The 17,024-nt window shown below is 39.6% G+C and overlaps 1 protein-coding gene across 4 annotated transcripts; it reads right to left on the reverse strand.

The window, feature by feature from the left end:
- Positions 1–905: 905 nt before the first annotated feature.
- On the reverse strand, positions 906–15,385 carry LOC122760415 (anoctamin-5-like). 4 transcript variants are annotated; one of them, XM_044015517.1, is made up of 20 exons: positions 15,026–15,385; positions 14,753–14,794; positions 11,676–11,783; positions 10,436–10,504; positions 10,037–10,321; positions 9,758–9,877; positions 9,460–9,575; positions 9,235–9,369; positions 9,030–9,135; positions 8,849–8,909; positions 8,413–8,564; positions 8,066–8,146; positions 6,334–6,562; positions 6,016–6,194; positions 5,800–5,897; positions 5,019–5,149; positions 4,147–4,352; positions 3,850–4,049; positions 3,397–3,502; positions 906–2,601 (listed from the first exon to the last, which is right to left on the reverse strand). In XM_044015517.1, exons 1-20 carry the CDS (start codon positions 15,152–15,154, stop codon positions 2,371–2,373), a joined length of 2,784 nt encoding a protein of 927 aa, XP_043871452.1. In that variant the 5' UTR covers positions 15,155–15,385; the 3' UTR covers positions 906–2,370. The 4 variants fall into 4 exon arrangements, with proteins under 4 accessions (XP_043871452.1, XP_043871453.1, XP_043871454.1 ...); XM_044015518.1 differs by lacking the exon at positions 8,066–8,146 and adding an exon at positions 7,610–7,684 and having other exon boundaries at positions 15,026–15,384; XM_044015519.1 differs by lacking the exon at positions 14,753–14,794.
- Positions 15,386–17,024: the final 1,639 nt, after the last annotated feature.

Here is a 17,024-nt window from a genome sequence, read left to right on the forward strand (position 1 = left end):
GCAAGCAATGAACTTTATTCTGATTCTCATGTTGGTTAATATTTGGAGCATATCCCTGATAAGGTATAAGGTATCAGTTTCCTTATCTAGTTTGGGCTTTTTGAAACTAAATCACAGGTGACATCAGAAAAATATTTACATTGTTTCTTGTGTGACCTTTTTGCGAACAAATTTTTCAAGTGTCATTAGTTACAAAAAGGGTGTCATATACTGTAGTGTAGGTGTTTAACTAGGTAAACAAAACTAGTGACAGCTAGACAGTGGATTCAGGTTCATTTGCAGTAATGAGGTTTTTGTGTTGTTTCTGATGAGCTGGTTCTTGCTTTTCACTCGAGGGTTTCTCTGTAATGTCTGTAATCAGGTGTTGATGGTATAGCTGTAATTACTGTATTTGTAACAGAGTTGTTGTTGTCATACATAGCAAGAGTGGTAACTGGATTTTCATCACTGTTTTGGCCTTTTCTCTTATTGCTTAGTTTTCTTTTTAATATGACCTATTTTACTCCTTGATACTTGACTCGTATCTAAATGTTGCCCATGTGGTTTGTGGTTTACAGTGTGTATGCCATATTTTGGCATAAATCCCACCCACCATGAGTGTGAGCAAACACTACATTATCAGCGGGGTGTTTTTTTCAATTTCCATCTGTTATGTGAACAGAAACTTTCCTCTCCTCTGCAAGAAGGTTTTGTGTGTTTAGTAACGATCCAAACATTTCAAACTACTGAAGTTGAACAAGTTCTTTATTTTGTCTTTGTTACATTACACAATATTATATGGGACATTACAAAATAATTACTGAAAAACAAATGATAACATTAAATGTATAGGTTTAAAGCATACAGTAAACAGGTTCACCCTTTTCATTTATAGTGATAGTAACATAGAAATGAGAAAAAGTGAATTTAAAGAAGTTCAATAGAAAATGGACTTACCGGATTTATTAAGGCATCAACAGGCATTTGTATTTTAGCGAAGTGCACGGCATGGAAAAAAAAGGCAAACAATAACTGTCCAACATTGCTCTCAGCTACAGTGGTTTCATATACTGCATAAATCAAACAAACACAATTTAGATGCCTGAGTTTATTTAAAGCACAGCCATTTGGCTACTTTACATTTAAATTCAAATACTTCAAATCTTCTCCATACTTGTATGTGTGTGCAGCCTAATAAATATGACATATATTTTATCTAGTTTAAAAAAAAAAGAAGTTAGGTTCTGGTTGGCATTCAACTTTGATATAAATAAAATCAGAAGGCGAAACTTACAACTTACTACTTACAACAGTAAAACTATTACAGTTGCAGTTAAATAAAAAGACTTCGACAGATTGTCTCAGGACAACAAAGACACTTAGTAGTGAGTTTTTTTAAGTGCTTTGTGCAAAAAAAAGTGTATCTTTCCTTCACTATAGAGAGGAAGCCAGAGGCACAAGAACTAGGCGATGGCTGATGTGCTTTGTGTTTAGAAGCAAACATAGCTGAGTAGACGGGGGGCAGGCTTTCATTAGCTCCAATCTGTTGGTAAACAGAGGCACATTAAAAAGGGATCTCTTCACTCTCTCTGAGCTTTTGCTTCTCTCTCCAGACACACAAACTCACTGTCAACAGTGAACAGCTGCTGCTGCTACGACTGCTCCACAACTGGCCCTTGCAGGACACGATCTGCCCTTACTCACAGTAATAACAGCAGCACACATTTGTCTTCATCAAAACCTACTTCACATGTCAAGTTATGTTCAGAGCTATTGTTGGGCTATTAAAAGATCACAGCAAAAGGAGACCAGGCCTTTCAACTGCCAGTCTATCCTGAAAAATTATTTGGTAAAAGTGTGAGGCATTCTTGTGATGACCACAGTAGACAAAAGTCGCATTTTTTAAAGTAAAAACAAAAATAAACCAAGTAGAACGTACTGTAAATGAGAGTTTAACCCTTCATATGGCTGAACATACAAACACATTTTCAAACCTGAAGTTATTTCACCAGCAGATAAATGATATCAGTGGTAAATGGGTTTCAAAATAAGGCATCCAGTCATAAGAAGACCGGTAAAGTTATTTGGTGTTTTCTTTCTTTCCTTGCAGCGAATGTATCCACATATATTTATTACCTTTAACTACAACACAGAGAATGACAAGCTATAAGTATGAGACAGCGTTCAGCATGCAAGGAAACTTGGTCTTTTACCTGTGTGTACTTCCACAATCAGCAGATTAGTAGAATGATGTCCACAAATGTTGTCTGTGTGTGTTCTGCACAAACAGCACAGGCACTACAGCAAAGTGATGGTCAGTGTTATAATAAACCAGCAGGGCAAACTATATCAGAGTGTCATCCTGTCATGTCCAGCTGACTGTCAGTTGGGCTAGAGACACTCGGACAGCACCTCATGTCGAGATAAATGTGGATAGATTGTGGGTTCACAGGAACAGTCATTGTTGCTTTGTTGGCTCAGCTGGATCTTCAGCTTCTCCACTTCGTAGTTATGAAGATATTCCTGAACCAGGTAGCGCTCTCTCTTTACCCGAGCCCTCACGTCAGAAGGAACATCTGGGATCATCCAGGCTACAAAGAACTTCACCATGAACACAACGTGCTGTAGAAGAACAGAACACGACATGTATTGCATATTGTTAAATGTGAATGTCATGTCAATGATTTGATTTTTGATTCCACACAACGTCATGATGCAGGGCCCCTTTTCCACCAATATTTCCAGGAACTTATTTACCTGGGGAAAATAATTCTGGGTAATCTGTGTGGTTTGTGTTTCCACCATACCTCAAAGTTATGGAAAATGTATTAAAATCAGGCTGATGACGTACAGGGAGTGGCATAAAAAAACTACAGTACATTACATCTTTAGTCCAGTAGGTGGCGGTAAGAAGAATTTGAAGGCCGAACAAGCATCATCAATTGTGTGACACTATTATAATAATAATAATAATAATAATAATAATTTTACACTTTACACCAGGAGGACGCTCAAGATAAGGAAAAGGCGACAGTTATTGGCAAAGACAATTGCGAATGAGAATGTCTTTTCTTTTGCCCGAAGTTCTCCTTTCTTCATCTTCTTTGAAAGGTCCTGTTTAAAAGTGGATTGCAGTCAAACTGGCTTAAACAGGCGCAAAAATGTTGCGACTGTTTAATGTGTTCCACCGATCAGCATTCTTCAGCACACAGCCCCTCTAGAGTTCCTGGTAATCTGTAACTGTTGCAAGTCGAGGGAAAGGTTTTTTTCCAGATAATTTCAGTGGAAACGCACCATGGTTTTTCAAAATCCCGGCTGAATGAGAAAAGTTCGACATCAATTCCCAATGCAATTTACAACCTATTATTTTCAACACATTGAAGTGGTGAGTAAGTATTGCTGGAGGCCTAGACTTACCTCCATGATGATAATGAAAGCAAGTTTGGCAGCCAGAATATGCCAAAACTGCATAGTGTGGGTGTATTCCTTCTCATGGCCAGAGGGATAGCGGTAATCACGATACCTGTAAAAAAAGAGCAAGATTTTTCTGCGGATTCCTAAACATAACAGCGTCAAATTCAAGGTTGGTTATTGTGAATGTTTAGTGCAAAAGCCAATGAAATACTTAAACTAAAAGTAAATAATAATTTATGTAAAGGGGTTACGTTAAAAGTAGTGTACTGTGCAATGGCTGGTAATACCATGTACATGAATTCAAATATTAATGCCCCTTACTTGTAATGTCAACACTGCGTCGATTCATTTACTTCAATATATGATCAGAGTATTTCTTGCCACACATATAATAACACATAACTTTTTATATCCACAATATCTCTCTGTCTCGCACAAAAACACACACACACACACCTGCAGGTAGTTATGGAGCTGTTGAACCACAGTGGGCTCTCTCCTTCCTCAGGGCTGTTCTCCAAAGGGATCTCAGAAATATTAAACACGGACAGGCTGTTGTTGATGTAGCCTTTCATATTCATCTCATTCTCCGTGTTGTACGCGTACATGTACACAAGCCGAGGAATCATGTCAGAGGTAAAGGCCACAATGAATGCCTAGAAAGCCAGGGAACAAAACAGCTGAAGGAAAACCACAGATAAAGCTGAATATATGGCTAGCAAATGAGCAGCAAACACGTCGTCTTGTACTGACATTTGTGACAACAGAGAGGACCGCTATCCCACCGAGGATTTCCTCCCAGGCTCCGATGCTATGGGCCTTGGCTGCCACTGGACGTCTGAACTGTGTGGTGAGCTTCCAGGCATCCACTCTCACCTCAATGATGTTGTTGATAAGTGCCAGCAGTGGCGCCAGCGGGAAGGAGGCAACAAACAGTGTGATGAAACCAAACTGGATAACTGGGACACAGAGAAGGGAAAGGTTAGTGTGAGAGTTTGATGGAAACAGCACCATCTGCAGGATCTCAGGACACTGCAGCTATTAACCAATTTACTTACACATTACATCAAATGATATTACATTGGTAATAATAATGCTGCTACTGTAATCCAAGTCGTATGATTTAAAGTATTTCATTTGATAATCTATATATGTATAATTAAAGATATAATATGTTATTCTGCACTAAAATATCTAAATAAACACATTTCAAATCCAAAGAAAACTGATTTCTGTTCAAGGTAACAGTTTCTGTTTCTTTTTCTGCTTAACTTAAGAGGCAAACCCGCTATGAAACTTCAGAGAGAGGAAGGAATTCATAAGTGTGTTGTCTTTTGTTTATAATTGTGTGTGTATCTCTTACTAATTGATCATGACTACTCATTTCCATGAGCTCTCTTTGCAAAGCACAAATACACAGGGGAACCAAAATATGAATGAATGAATGAGGCAGAAATGACATACTGTGCATTTAAAAAGCCTCTATAAGTTTAACTACTTGACAACTAAACCTGGTGGTGTAATTTTGACTCCACTAAAGTGGACTCGATTGCAGCCTAAGTTATACGTTTTCCTCAAAAATCTCTCATTGTGTGTAACAGATCGATTTAGTGATAAATTCTTACCCATTTCCAGGTACTCGTCAAAGAGACCCAACTGTCCGAAGCTCTGCAGATCATGGTCCTGCTCCCAGCGGCTGTAAAGACTCTCTGGGTGGTTTCGTGACCTCCTGCTGCCCCACCAGTTCATCAGCCACCTGAGGCAATTGGGGTGAAAGAGAGCTTTTTAGGCAGCATTTAACATCCTCTGTCAACTAAAATACAGCAGCACTTAAAGGTGGCGTATGTAAAATATGCACAACAGCAATCTTTAGTGGTCAAAAACAATTACTGCAATCACAATTCAAAAACATTGCAGAAATATCGTTTCAAAATATGGAAACATAGAGATACACATACAGTATACCCAGCATGACATTGTATTCATGTCACACTGTTTAAAAGCAGTGCGCATATTAGTTTTCTGTTCCGTCTTGTTTTGCTTTCCTGTCCATGAGAATATTGTCCTCATCGGCATAATGTCTTAAAATTCCTCTTTGCTTATATTTTACACATCTATATTGCACACCATCATGTTGCTTTTCTATGTTTAAGGTGTCTGTGGGAGGGAGAGTGAGTGACATTTAAGTTTGGTGACATTCAGCATGTCTGACTCATAGCTGCTGGCCTTCTGCATGTTGAAGCGCTGCAAGCTGTGATATTTGGAGGTCGGCGGTGGGTGGCGCTACAGACCAGAACACCAAATCACAATATAAATACAGTTTTCAGCCTGCAACATTTCTTACATAAAGCACTTTTAACTGTTAACAGTGGCTATGAAGAGATGACAGTCAGTCGCAGTACTCACGGGACCAGTGCCTCCTGTATGTTGCCCCACACCTGTTTACCAGTCATCACTATCACCAGCTGCGTGGTCAACTCAATCAGGCAGCCACCAGGGTCACACTGAATTCAGGTTGAGATGGAACAGGGATCAGAGGAATTGAAAAAAGACCTCAAACATATGCTCATATGCTCAGGCTGAATAACCAACGCTTATGTTGTATGTAGTTATATCTGGTACCTCTTCGTTCCTCAGTTTGCTCCACTTGCCAAACATATAAGCATAATTTCCAGGATAGCCAACAAACTTGCCCTTAAAGAAGGCCACGTAGAAGCAGGAGGAGTAGTAGTTGACGAACTGGAAGAGGAACATCTTCACTGTCAGTTTGTTCTCATACTCCAGGTGTGTCTTTGGAATCTCTGCCACAAAGTAAAAAAAAAAATAATAATAATAATAATAATAATAATAAATGAAAGACTTTAAATACACAGAACAACATATTTTCACCAGCACTGCACACATTGATGTGTGGGTACATTCTCCCACTCTGGCCCTCACCCATGTCAGTGATCCAAACAGCCACTCTCTCATACATGAGGTTGAGGATCATGATGATGACAAAGTTGATACAGGAGGCGGTGACAGAGGTGGCCAGCTGTGGCGTGATATAGGCGCCGACCACCTGCACCTTGGTGGTGGGGCTGTCCTTCATGATGCTGGCAAAGGCCGCGTACACTGCCAGGCGGTACGCTATCACCCCAATAATGCAGGCAATGATCAATGAGATCTTCAGGACAGAGACAACAGTGGCAACATGAAAGACAACTGCACGGCAGAGCGAGTCACAAGGCAAAGAGTAAGAAGTGAGAACATCACACACAACCATATGAAGACATATTCATCAACAAGGTGAAGCCTGAGCTGTACACGCATGCCCCAAAAAAACAGTACATATAATCATCCATCATCAACAACAGATTCTGAGCTGGTGGGTGTAAAACTGCAGGTCTTAATGGAACATAGTTCAAAAAGTTGGAATTTAAACATTGTTATTCGAATTCAGTGTAAAAACCAAGCACAAATATTTGACACGTGACTTGGTCCCCACTTTTAAAGTTGCTGTCAGTGAAATCCTTTTTTCAAAATTTCAAATTTTAAATAACTCTTTATATTATATATATTATATTTCTATCACTGTGGTCTCTCATCTTAGGACTGTAACGGTAAATCTAGTTTTCACAATTTCACAATCGAGTCAGATCATCTGTGCCCTTCTGGTTAGTCTACATCGTCATTACTCCATTTTTTTAATAAAAAATACATTAATTATGATCACTAAAGCAGACATTTGGATGAGGACACAATTATCCATGTTCACCTTCTGCCAGGATCTTAACAACTGGACTATCAGTTGGGAATGCCAAGCTCTGCTCTCTCTCCTGATTTTGAGCTAAAACACTCATCTTGATTCAGATCTTATTTTAAAATGATAATATAGTAGTATCGATGTAGCCTTAGGAAGTTTGTTGATTGACGTGCATTCGTGGGGTGACATAGATACAGTAGGAGAGAGGAGAATCCTGACCACAGCAACAGACATGAGGTTAGAGAAAGGATCACTGATAGCAGCTTTAGTGAAGTGACCTGTGTTTCTTAGGTTTACACATATTGGCTCTGATCACATGATACAGTTCACTGTAATTATGATGATGATGATGATGATGATGATGATGATGATAATGAACAGTATGATGGGAAACACAAACAACATTGGGTGGAAGATAGAAAATTAAAAAAAATTATAATAGAAGTGTACCAAAGACACAATGCTCACCCAGAAAATGACAGTGGCTCCAGACAGACATAAGCGTGCACACTTGCTTGTTATAGGTAAGTATGGCTCCATTTCCTACATCATAAGCAAGCAAAGCATGGACACAGTTGTCAGTAACCAATTGTTATATCCTGAAAAGACAGGTTTAGGCCAGGTTCCTTTAATAACCACTACCCTCAGATAAGAGAAGAAACAAAACCAAAGTAGCCCAATCAGACTTTGTGTTTGCATGTAGACATTTTAGCCCGAGTCAATTTCTTTCATCTACAGTAGCATTCTCCCAGTGAAGTCATGCTTTATTTAAAAGACACCGATCAACCAGACAAACTGTAATGCAGTGGAGAGGGAAATTTGTGCCCTAAAGTCTTTCCAGATATGTTTGTTATCAACGCAAATGCACCACACCAAAACCTCTCCCTCACCAACAGCGGCATTCCACATAAGTTCCTCCCTTACCCAGAGCATCACGGTGGCCCAGCACAGACACAATTTCCCCATTATGTCTGTAGCAGTCCTGTTAAGAACCCACTCTGATTCCTAAAGATGAGGTGAATGCAGTCACAGCAAATTACAGCACCCGGTTTGTATTTGTTTCACGTCTGTGTCTGCCACAAACCAACATTTTACACAGGGACTGCACTAATGACTGGATGCAACCAATCCGGAAGAACCTACATTGAATGAACAGATCCTTTAACTGCATTAAATTCTATACAGTAGATTTATGAAGGTATACTGTCTGGTAAAGCCTTGTGGACACGTATAACACAGTATATTGGTATATTTCATGAGAACACAAACACCTGCGTGATGCGGTTCATCTTGCGGTTGGTGCACTTGGTCTCATACTCGGGCCGAAGCTGCAGCTGCTGTTGCTCCTCCTCAAAGTCCACCAGATCCCACTCGTATTCGAGTCGGGCCTGCCGTCTCTTCCAGAACTCCAGAAACAGAGTCACTGAAAATAAATTCAACAAGAACAGATACGTCGTAACAAAACAAACAAACAAAAACTTGCTTTATTAGTTACTCTACATTGACCCCACTTAACACTATTATATTGACATATATGAGTGTCAGATTGTAAAAACCTCTGCAAATAAAACAAGATGCTATTTAGTCATTTGTCAATGAATGAACTGGTTCCTTGAAAACAAAATGATGACTGCTAATTCTTCAACAGCTCCCACTAGGTGGTGCACTGGTTTAAAAATAATGCAAAGAGGGGACATTTTAACTCACCCCAAATCCCCATGAATATGGCAAAGAACACCGTTCCCACATTGTCAAACAGGTGTGATTGCTGAAAGGAGAGCATGATTAACAAACGGCCAGGTAATGAAAACCTGGCTTGTTTACTTTTTTTTTTTAAATGTCACAAACGCAGGCAGAAAATGAATGCATGAATATAAACAAGTCTCACCCATGAGGAGTGGCACGTTGTGTTGAGTTTCCAGTAGCCACATTTCTTGTCACACAGTGGACACATGACAATATGGCCTCCAATCTCCTCACTACATATTTCTTTACTGATGGGACATGAGGGTTGTGTTTATTTACAAAGGAGCAGTAGATCCACCCCTAATGACACAGTTACATAACAGGCTAGTGTTACTTGTGAAACTCACCTCCACTCATTGTCGTCGTAAGTGAGGAGTCCGTAGATGAAACAAATTGTCCCCACAACTGCAGCAAACAACAGCATCTCCGTGTAGAAACCGAGCCACGCAAAATAAATGCCAATCTTTTCCCCATAATACTTCCTGTTGAAAGGAAAAAGGACAAAAAACAACGTCAAATGGTGAGTGAGTACACATGAGATCAGACATGACATCTTCGTTTTCAGATCTTGCCTGATGAGATTGAGGGGCTGCTCCTTGAAGAAAGAGATAAATCCTGCCCAGTGTTTGTAGAGATTGTTTCTCTCACTTTCACAGTTGGGATCCCTCGATTTTGTCCAGTATCGACACTGCAGGCACAGAACAACACCGGTCACTACCACATTTGGTGCAATATTCATCCATGCATTGTGACACGTAACACTGCCTCCAACAGGATGTTACTGTCAGATGTCGAAGAGCACACATCCCAGTGAAAACTTCTCTTTCTCCAGTGACAACGAATCAAAGGTTCACCATAAAAGAGGCTCACATCATGCAGGGGAAAGGCAGCAGTGTAGGTGCCGTTGTTGAGTAACCTCTTGATTCCCTTCTTGTCTTTATCTGCACATTCATCCCTCAAGTATGAACAGCGGGAAAGGATATAGTAGACCTGAGTGGGGAGAGAGAAACAGAGCATAAGAAACTGCTTTTATGTTCACAAACGTTTGAAGAATATTGACCGTACACTCTTACTTCCAAAATTCCTGCAAACAAATTCAACTTCAAGGTCTTAAACAAGATAAGCGCCATGAGTGAAAAGCATTCTTACTATCCTGTTGCGAGTGGACGGTGGAAAGAATGTGTCTTTGTCATCGATGAGGAAGAAGTCAGACTTGCTCTTGTTGAAAGGAGCTGTGAAAAAGTCTGGCTCAGGATGCATGATCTGCTCCGGCAGACGAAAGGGCGTGGACAGCCAGTTCATGGGCATCTCGCTGTTGTCGGGGATGTCGTTCACCTTGAACGGAACCTTGATCTTCAGTACGTCTGCGTAGGTGGCCAACACTTCCCATGGCGCGTGGACCTTCACAAAATAAGTCTTTCCATCCTCTGACTCCTGATGATCAGCGATGAGAAAATGTACACAATTTATGTCGCAAATTGATGTGAGAAAATAGCCCAAGCAAGTGCAAAACATAAATATGTGATATGTAAATATAGTACGTCTTACCGATTTATCTTCTGTCTCAAGCTCCAGACCAACCTTTACCAAATTGGCCTCATAATACTTCCTCCTCTCCTTCAAAATAAAATAAAATAAAATAAAATAGATAATATAACAGTATTTACATTATGAGACATACAGACACAATATGTACAAAATAAAGTCACATTTAAAATAACAACACTTAATTAAAACTAAAAAGGTTAATATAATAATATAAGATATACTTCTCAGAAAAATAAAAGGAACAACTACAGTAAATCACACTTATTTGCAAGATTCACACTGCTTTAACTCCTTATTCATATAATTTAAAAATTAAAATGAGTAAGGTTACTTGTCCATGTTGTCATAGTATAAACTGTCATGAAATCTAATCTAAAATATGCAACCCCAGTTACACAACACAGGGATAAATCACAGGAAGTGGCCTCCTGCTTGGCCTTCCTCAGTCAGTGGAAAAACCTGACCAGGCTCGAGGTCTATGTGTTGACTGGCTGATGAAGCAGAAGCCAACATCTGAGTCAGCTGTGACAAACTCCCACATATCTGAAGAGTGGTAACATCCCCATGAGAAGAGTAACAGCTAAGCTTTAAACACTTAAAGTCTTTATTTCCTGTGACAGAGCCACACAACCATGTGACTACAGATGCCATGGAAATAGCTTGAAATTGATTATCAAAGAAAATGTGTCTGCGAATCTATGTCAGTGTAGCAGTAAGACTCCTAAAATAATTCACTGAGAAAACAACTGATACAATCTGAGGAAAGTGCTTATCACGTTTTATCGGTGTTGTGGTATTTAGGGTATGCTTTGACACACACTGTGGGCTCTGAGAACATTCTGTAAGAAGCAGCTCTAGAATGACCTGAAAATGCAAAAACATTAAAAACATTAATATGACCATGCTGTGCAGGATTATGGAAATGTATGTGTATTCATATGCTGTATAAATTCTGCATTTATTTGATGAAGTTTAGCTTTAATTGTATGTTGTATTATGACCTTGCACAGTAACTGCATTTCTTTTCTTTTGTTAATCAGCTTTGAGTCTTTTCAAATCTTCATTTGTATTTGCTTATTACTGTGTTTGTTCTCCAACAAAACACCACATCAAATTCCTTGAATGTTAATTAGCTACTTCTAATAGCTAGTGATTCTGATTGTGAAGCATTATGTTTTTTTTCAGTCATTGAATTGGGAAAAAGTAGTTAGTTAGTTATTATTATTAAGTTATTTCTTACCAGTTTTCTCTCGCCGTCTTTGTCATCGACGTAGGACAGGACAAAATCTATCCTACGTAACCCATCACGGAAGAATACAGAGTCTTTACTTTGCTGATGTTTGTCAATCTGTTCAAAAACAGACAGGGGAGACGTCACCACATTTAAAACATGAACTGGTGCAGCATCAGCTCAACAGATGGATGCATTCACCGCAATCGACCAATGGGCCAAACAATTATGTCAGTGGCAAAACCCCAAAACAAGGCGTCCACACCACAAAAACACAATCATCATAAATTCACTCCAAATGCAGCATGAGATAAATGAAGGGAATTGGACATGGCTCAGGTGTGTCATGTTGCTCTTTATACAGAATTACATAACATATTTTAAAACTGTATTTTGTATCATAGCATATCCAGAATGCTTTGATTTTAGATCTGTCAACTAGTTTAACAGAAGATTATATGTGAAAGGATCTGTAAAGGGCGACACGCCCACACTATGCAAGTAGATAATGGCTTGATTTGCCAGTGCTTCTCTATAAAACCCTCAGTGAAAGCACTTGTAATGGTGACTAAAGAGATTCCAAGCATGAGCTAATGCTAACGGCTGCAGGCTTGAGGAGAAATGAACTGCAGGGAAATGCTTTACGGCAGGACGGGAAGCCCTGACTCTCTGCTTCAGCTGTCCACAAAGCTAAAAATAACCCATGCACAACTGTCATCATAACACATCACAACAGAAACAACCTACACAGGAGCGCCTGATGACTCACACATTTAACAAAAACTACAACGACCCTCCTATACAGCACTGCAGTTCTGACTGAACAGATCTGTCAGTCTAATGCTTATGGGGGAGGAAAGGAAGATCACTTTACCTCCATATTCCATTCCCTTTATGGTTATGATGCATCAATAGAACAAACAACAGGAAAGTGCCTTTCTTCAGGGATCAGAGCTCTGAAACCGGCTCTGAAAGCACTGCTCCTCTCACTCTCCCTGCTCTGATCCCACAGTCAGAGGAGCTGCAGCCAATCCACTCACCTCCCACCACAAGCCCTCACTTGCTCAGACATCCAGACAAAAAAAAAAAAAGATGGAGACGAGGAGGGAGCACAGGGCGGAGGAGCAGAGGAGACTCCTATAGATGACATCAGCATGGTGGAGGAATGGCAGCGACCAGCTGCTCCTGAGATCTTCTCTAAAATGACTGCTAATCATCACAATTTCATTATGAAGTCAAGCTTTAGTTCCACATTTACTGCAATATCACAAATTATGTACTACTATACTCTAAAGCAAGAATGAGAACTTTTAAGGAACTTTTTAGAAATTAAAGTATATACGGGTGGAGAAACATCAATTGTTTCTTACTCTTATGTTATGTATTTAAACTGACAGAACATAGAACAATCTAAAATAGAATAATTCAATTGTGGCCTTTGCAATTTGCAATTTTTTCAAAGTTTTGATTTAAAATTTGATTTGATTGGCCTCTTTCTATTTGTGTATTTGTTTGTTTGTTGCATTTTGGTTGTCCTTTCTGTTTTACCTGCCAATACATACTATGAATGCAAACGATCATTCATGAAACTCTCAACAAACATGGTTCCTACTGTATTAACTCTCCTAAGCTTCTTTGTCTATGTGTTCCTTTCTTTCCTTTTTCTTAGCCCAAGTTATAAATATGCTCTAACCACTGGTCTGCATTACCTCCCTAGATTGAACCATGTTGACCATGGCAGGTTGGGTGCTGTCTTTAAATGGGACGTTGCTGCAGAGACTCTCTCATTTGCTGTAATTACAGATCAGCCATATGGAATCAGTGCATATGCACGGAGCAGCCTCTGCTAAGTAAAGCTGGTAGAGGCCACAGACCTCTATACATTCGCTAACTAGCCCATAACTACTGGGCGTTTGACATTTCCATTTTATCTCATGTAGGAAGGGCAGATGTAGAACATGGTGTAACATATGGAGGCTTTCAGTCGCAGGCATGGTGGTTTTCAAATTAAAATGGTAATGTAGCATCTCTATATATGCTTTTCTCCAAGTATGTGGTAGATAGAGTATTACATTGCTAGCTCTTTACTATGTTACAATCATTACAATCTTCAAAATGAAGACTGGACACTCCTATGTTCAGATTTTGAGGAAAACTGTATCTGGTTCGTCAAGAGTGTCTAAAAATACACATGAAAAATCAACACACACAGTTGCGAGTTGTGATTTTGTAAAGAAACAAGACGTGTACACTCCCATGTCTTTTGGGAGGAGGATTATACAGTCCGCTTGATGACAGAGACAATTTATGGACGCGAAGCTGCCTCTCCTTGAAAACCCCTTGATGTGATCTTCTACTGAGCATAGATGTAGCCTTTAGTTGAGGGAGCCAGATTACTGGAAATGCTGATTGCAGGGCTTTTATATTCTTTTAAGATTAGCCACTGTTAGAAAGGGTAATGATTAGACTTTTCATTAAAATGGGGGGTACACACTGTTTAAGCAAATAAAAATAAGCCCTTCGGTACAGTATGTGGTTAACCACAGCAAAAGTCTGTCCTGTCCTGAGCTCAAGGCAGAGTCATGATAACAGTATAGACTGTATACTGTGTAAGCACACACACACACACACACACACACAAAAGCATATACAAATACAGTCAGGCAAACGACAACTACAGTGTACAAAGCATGTGCACGCCTGTGTGTGTTCTAATTACACCGTAATACAACAAGGCCATTGCTCTGTCTTCACTGAAGCAGAAGATTATCACAGGTGAGAGCAAAGCAAGTGAAAAGGCCTTTTCCATATTTAATGAACTCTCATGACACACCAACACTGAGTAAAGCTCATGCCAGCATGTTTTCCATTACTCTCTGCAGAAAACAACATGCTCCCCCCTGAAACCACTATCTGCTCTCTACCTAGATGTGCGTATTGATTTCAGCTTCAATATCCAAGCTGTGATTTCTGAGGATTCATTGCACTGGACAAACTTTTGTTTTTTCAAGAGGGCAGTAAAGCCTGGCAGGCATACATTTGCATAAAGAAGCATCACATCACAAGCCTCTTTTACCATGCCATACCCTGGAACGAAACTTCAGAAAGAGAGCCCGCTTCCTCCACAGCTGTGGAAGAATTGAGTGGAGAGTGAGGAAAAGTCGAAAAAAACGTGACAAATTCAACAACATATACCTAAAACTGAAGCAGTGTCAGACACTCCACACTTATGTTGTGTTTAGACATGGGTTATTCTCATACACTTCACTCAGGAAACCATTGAATAGTTTCAGTCAGACTTGGCCTCACACAGACACTGACACAGCAACATGCAACTGTGCCCCTGACCGGCGTCTTACCCCGGTCAAAGTACTGATTCGCTCTAACGTCTCAGCCTCAGTCTGGAGACTGTCGCTGTGGTCAGACTGGGCCAGGGAGGCCAGGCTGCTGCAGAGAGACTCACAGGTCTCTACACACACATCAGGCATTAAAGAGGACTGGACAGAAGCATAAGAGTTATCTCTGACAGGTTTAAAACTATTATGTGGATTTATAAAAACACACTTTTCTCTCAAAACTGAGACTATTCATTGTGGGCTGTGGGCAAACTAAGCTCTTGTTTATCAGATTCCAGTGAAATGCTATTGCAATTATGACTAATTTGTGATTTTGTCTGCTTCAGGTTATTGTTACATTACGTTACATGACATGTCATTTAGCAGGCGCTTTTATCCAAAGCAAATTAGAATAAGTGCATTTCAACATTTGGGTACAAACAAGAGCTAGAAGTAAGTAAGTGCTTCCATTACGCCAAACTAAAAAGTGCTATTGTACTTTCATGTAATGGATTTATTATACACAAAACCATCAAAACATTAACAAGACCAGGATGTGGGATTTAGTGAAATCTAGGGGTGAAATTATATATTGCAACTAGCTATTGAAGTGTGACTGTTTTTAATTTTCTGTTGTTACAGTAGATTCCCATAAATTCTACACACTGGACATGATGTGATAAAATAATATTCTAATGCAAGGTTGAGGACTTACAGATATAAATTGTTTCAAACAAGTATTCCACAGTTAATTGGAATATTAATTGTTTAAATTGTTTCAAATTATACGACTAAACTCTAAAGTAGAGGAAGGCTAGGGAGGGAGAAAGTCTAAGTTCAACTCCTGGCACATGCACAATGACCTTCCTGCTAAGATGTGAACAGGAGGTGAGGTGGAAATGAAGATATGATAAGTGCCGAACAGAGACCTATTGTTTATTATTCATGGGAAGCTGTTTAGGAAGGTCATGTCTTCACATATTTAGGTTGCTGATACACAGTATGTTCACAACATCAAAAAATATGCAGAATAATCAGAATGAGGAGCAAGTGGTGAGTTTGCTGTTTACCGCCGATTGTCCCTGCTGCAGCGATCCTGAGCTGGATGAGGCGTGTTGGTGGTAGCCATTTATATCATCTGCAAGACAATAACATAAAGGCCACATGAAACAGAAATACACGTTATTTATGACCACTGTAAAAATCTGTAGACACTTGCAGGTGAGTTTGAGGTGAGTTGCATGTATGTGAACAGCTGCCTGTGTTAAGAGAACGTCGTGGTCTATATTTGTACTGCAGCTTTTTGTGGCCCTGCACCCACAGGCCAGACACCATGACTTAACAAGATCACTGGGAGAGAACACAAACACAGCCATGTTGCTGTGGTGCAGCTCTACCACAGCAGGACTGACATTGTGAAGTCGAATGTTCCTCCCAGATAAGTTTGGGAATGAAAGTGTGAGATGAAACATGTCATTAACTGTGATAAAGTTCTTGTTTTGCCTGTTCAAATAACTTTTAACTGTCCAGTGTACATTTAAGCATTTGCATAAACAAATGGCAGAGTAGAGGACAAAGGCATTATCAATAAAAAGTAAAATAAAAAAATAGGAGGCAAAAGCTTGTTTCAGCTTGCGTGTCAGTGTTTTTAAATAGAAATGCAAGCACTTTAATGAAAGTCTCTCTGAGGTTATATTTAGTCTGGGCTCAACACAGAGAATGCACTTAACCAGACTTGAAATGAACATTCAAACCTACAACGTTTTCCATCTATATGTTACAACAGACCAAGTCAACAACGATGGAGGAATATCTTCTATAGAAGCAGCAAAACTGAATTTTATATATACTTTATATACTGTGGCTTGATGATTTCTCCAGTTGTTATTTAGTTGGACGTCTGATAATAAAATGTAACAGCTGGAGGAAACGCAAATGTGACTGTAGAACAGAGGCCAGTCTTTACTGGATTAATGAGGCCAATACTAAGTTTTAGGTTTTAAGTGATATATGTGAATGGTTG

Source organism: Solea senegalensis, unplaced genomic scaffold (assembly GCF_019176455.1).
Source record: "Solea senegalensis isolate Sse05_10M unplaced genomic scaffold, IFAPA_SoseM_1 scf7180000013580, whole genome shotgun sequence".
In the NCBI taxonomy this organism is placed as follows: domain Eukaryota; kingdom Metazoa; phylum Chordata; class Actinopteri; order Pleuronectiformes; family Soleidae; genus Solea; species Solea senegalensis.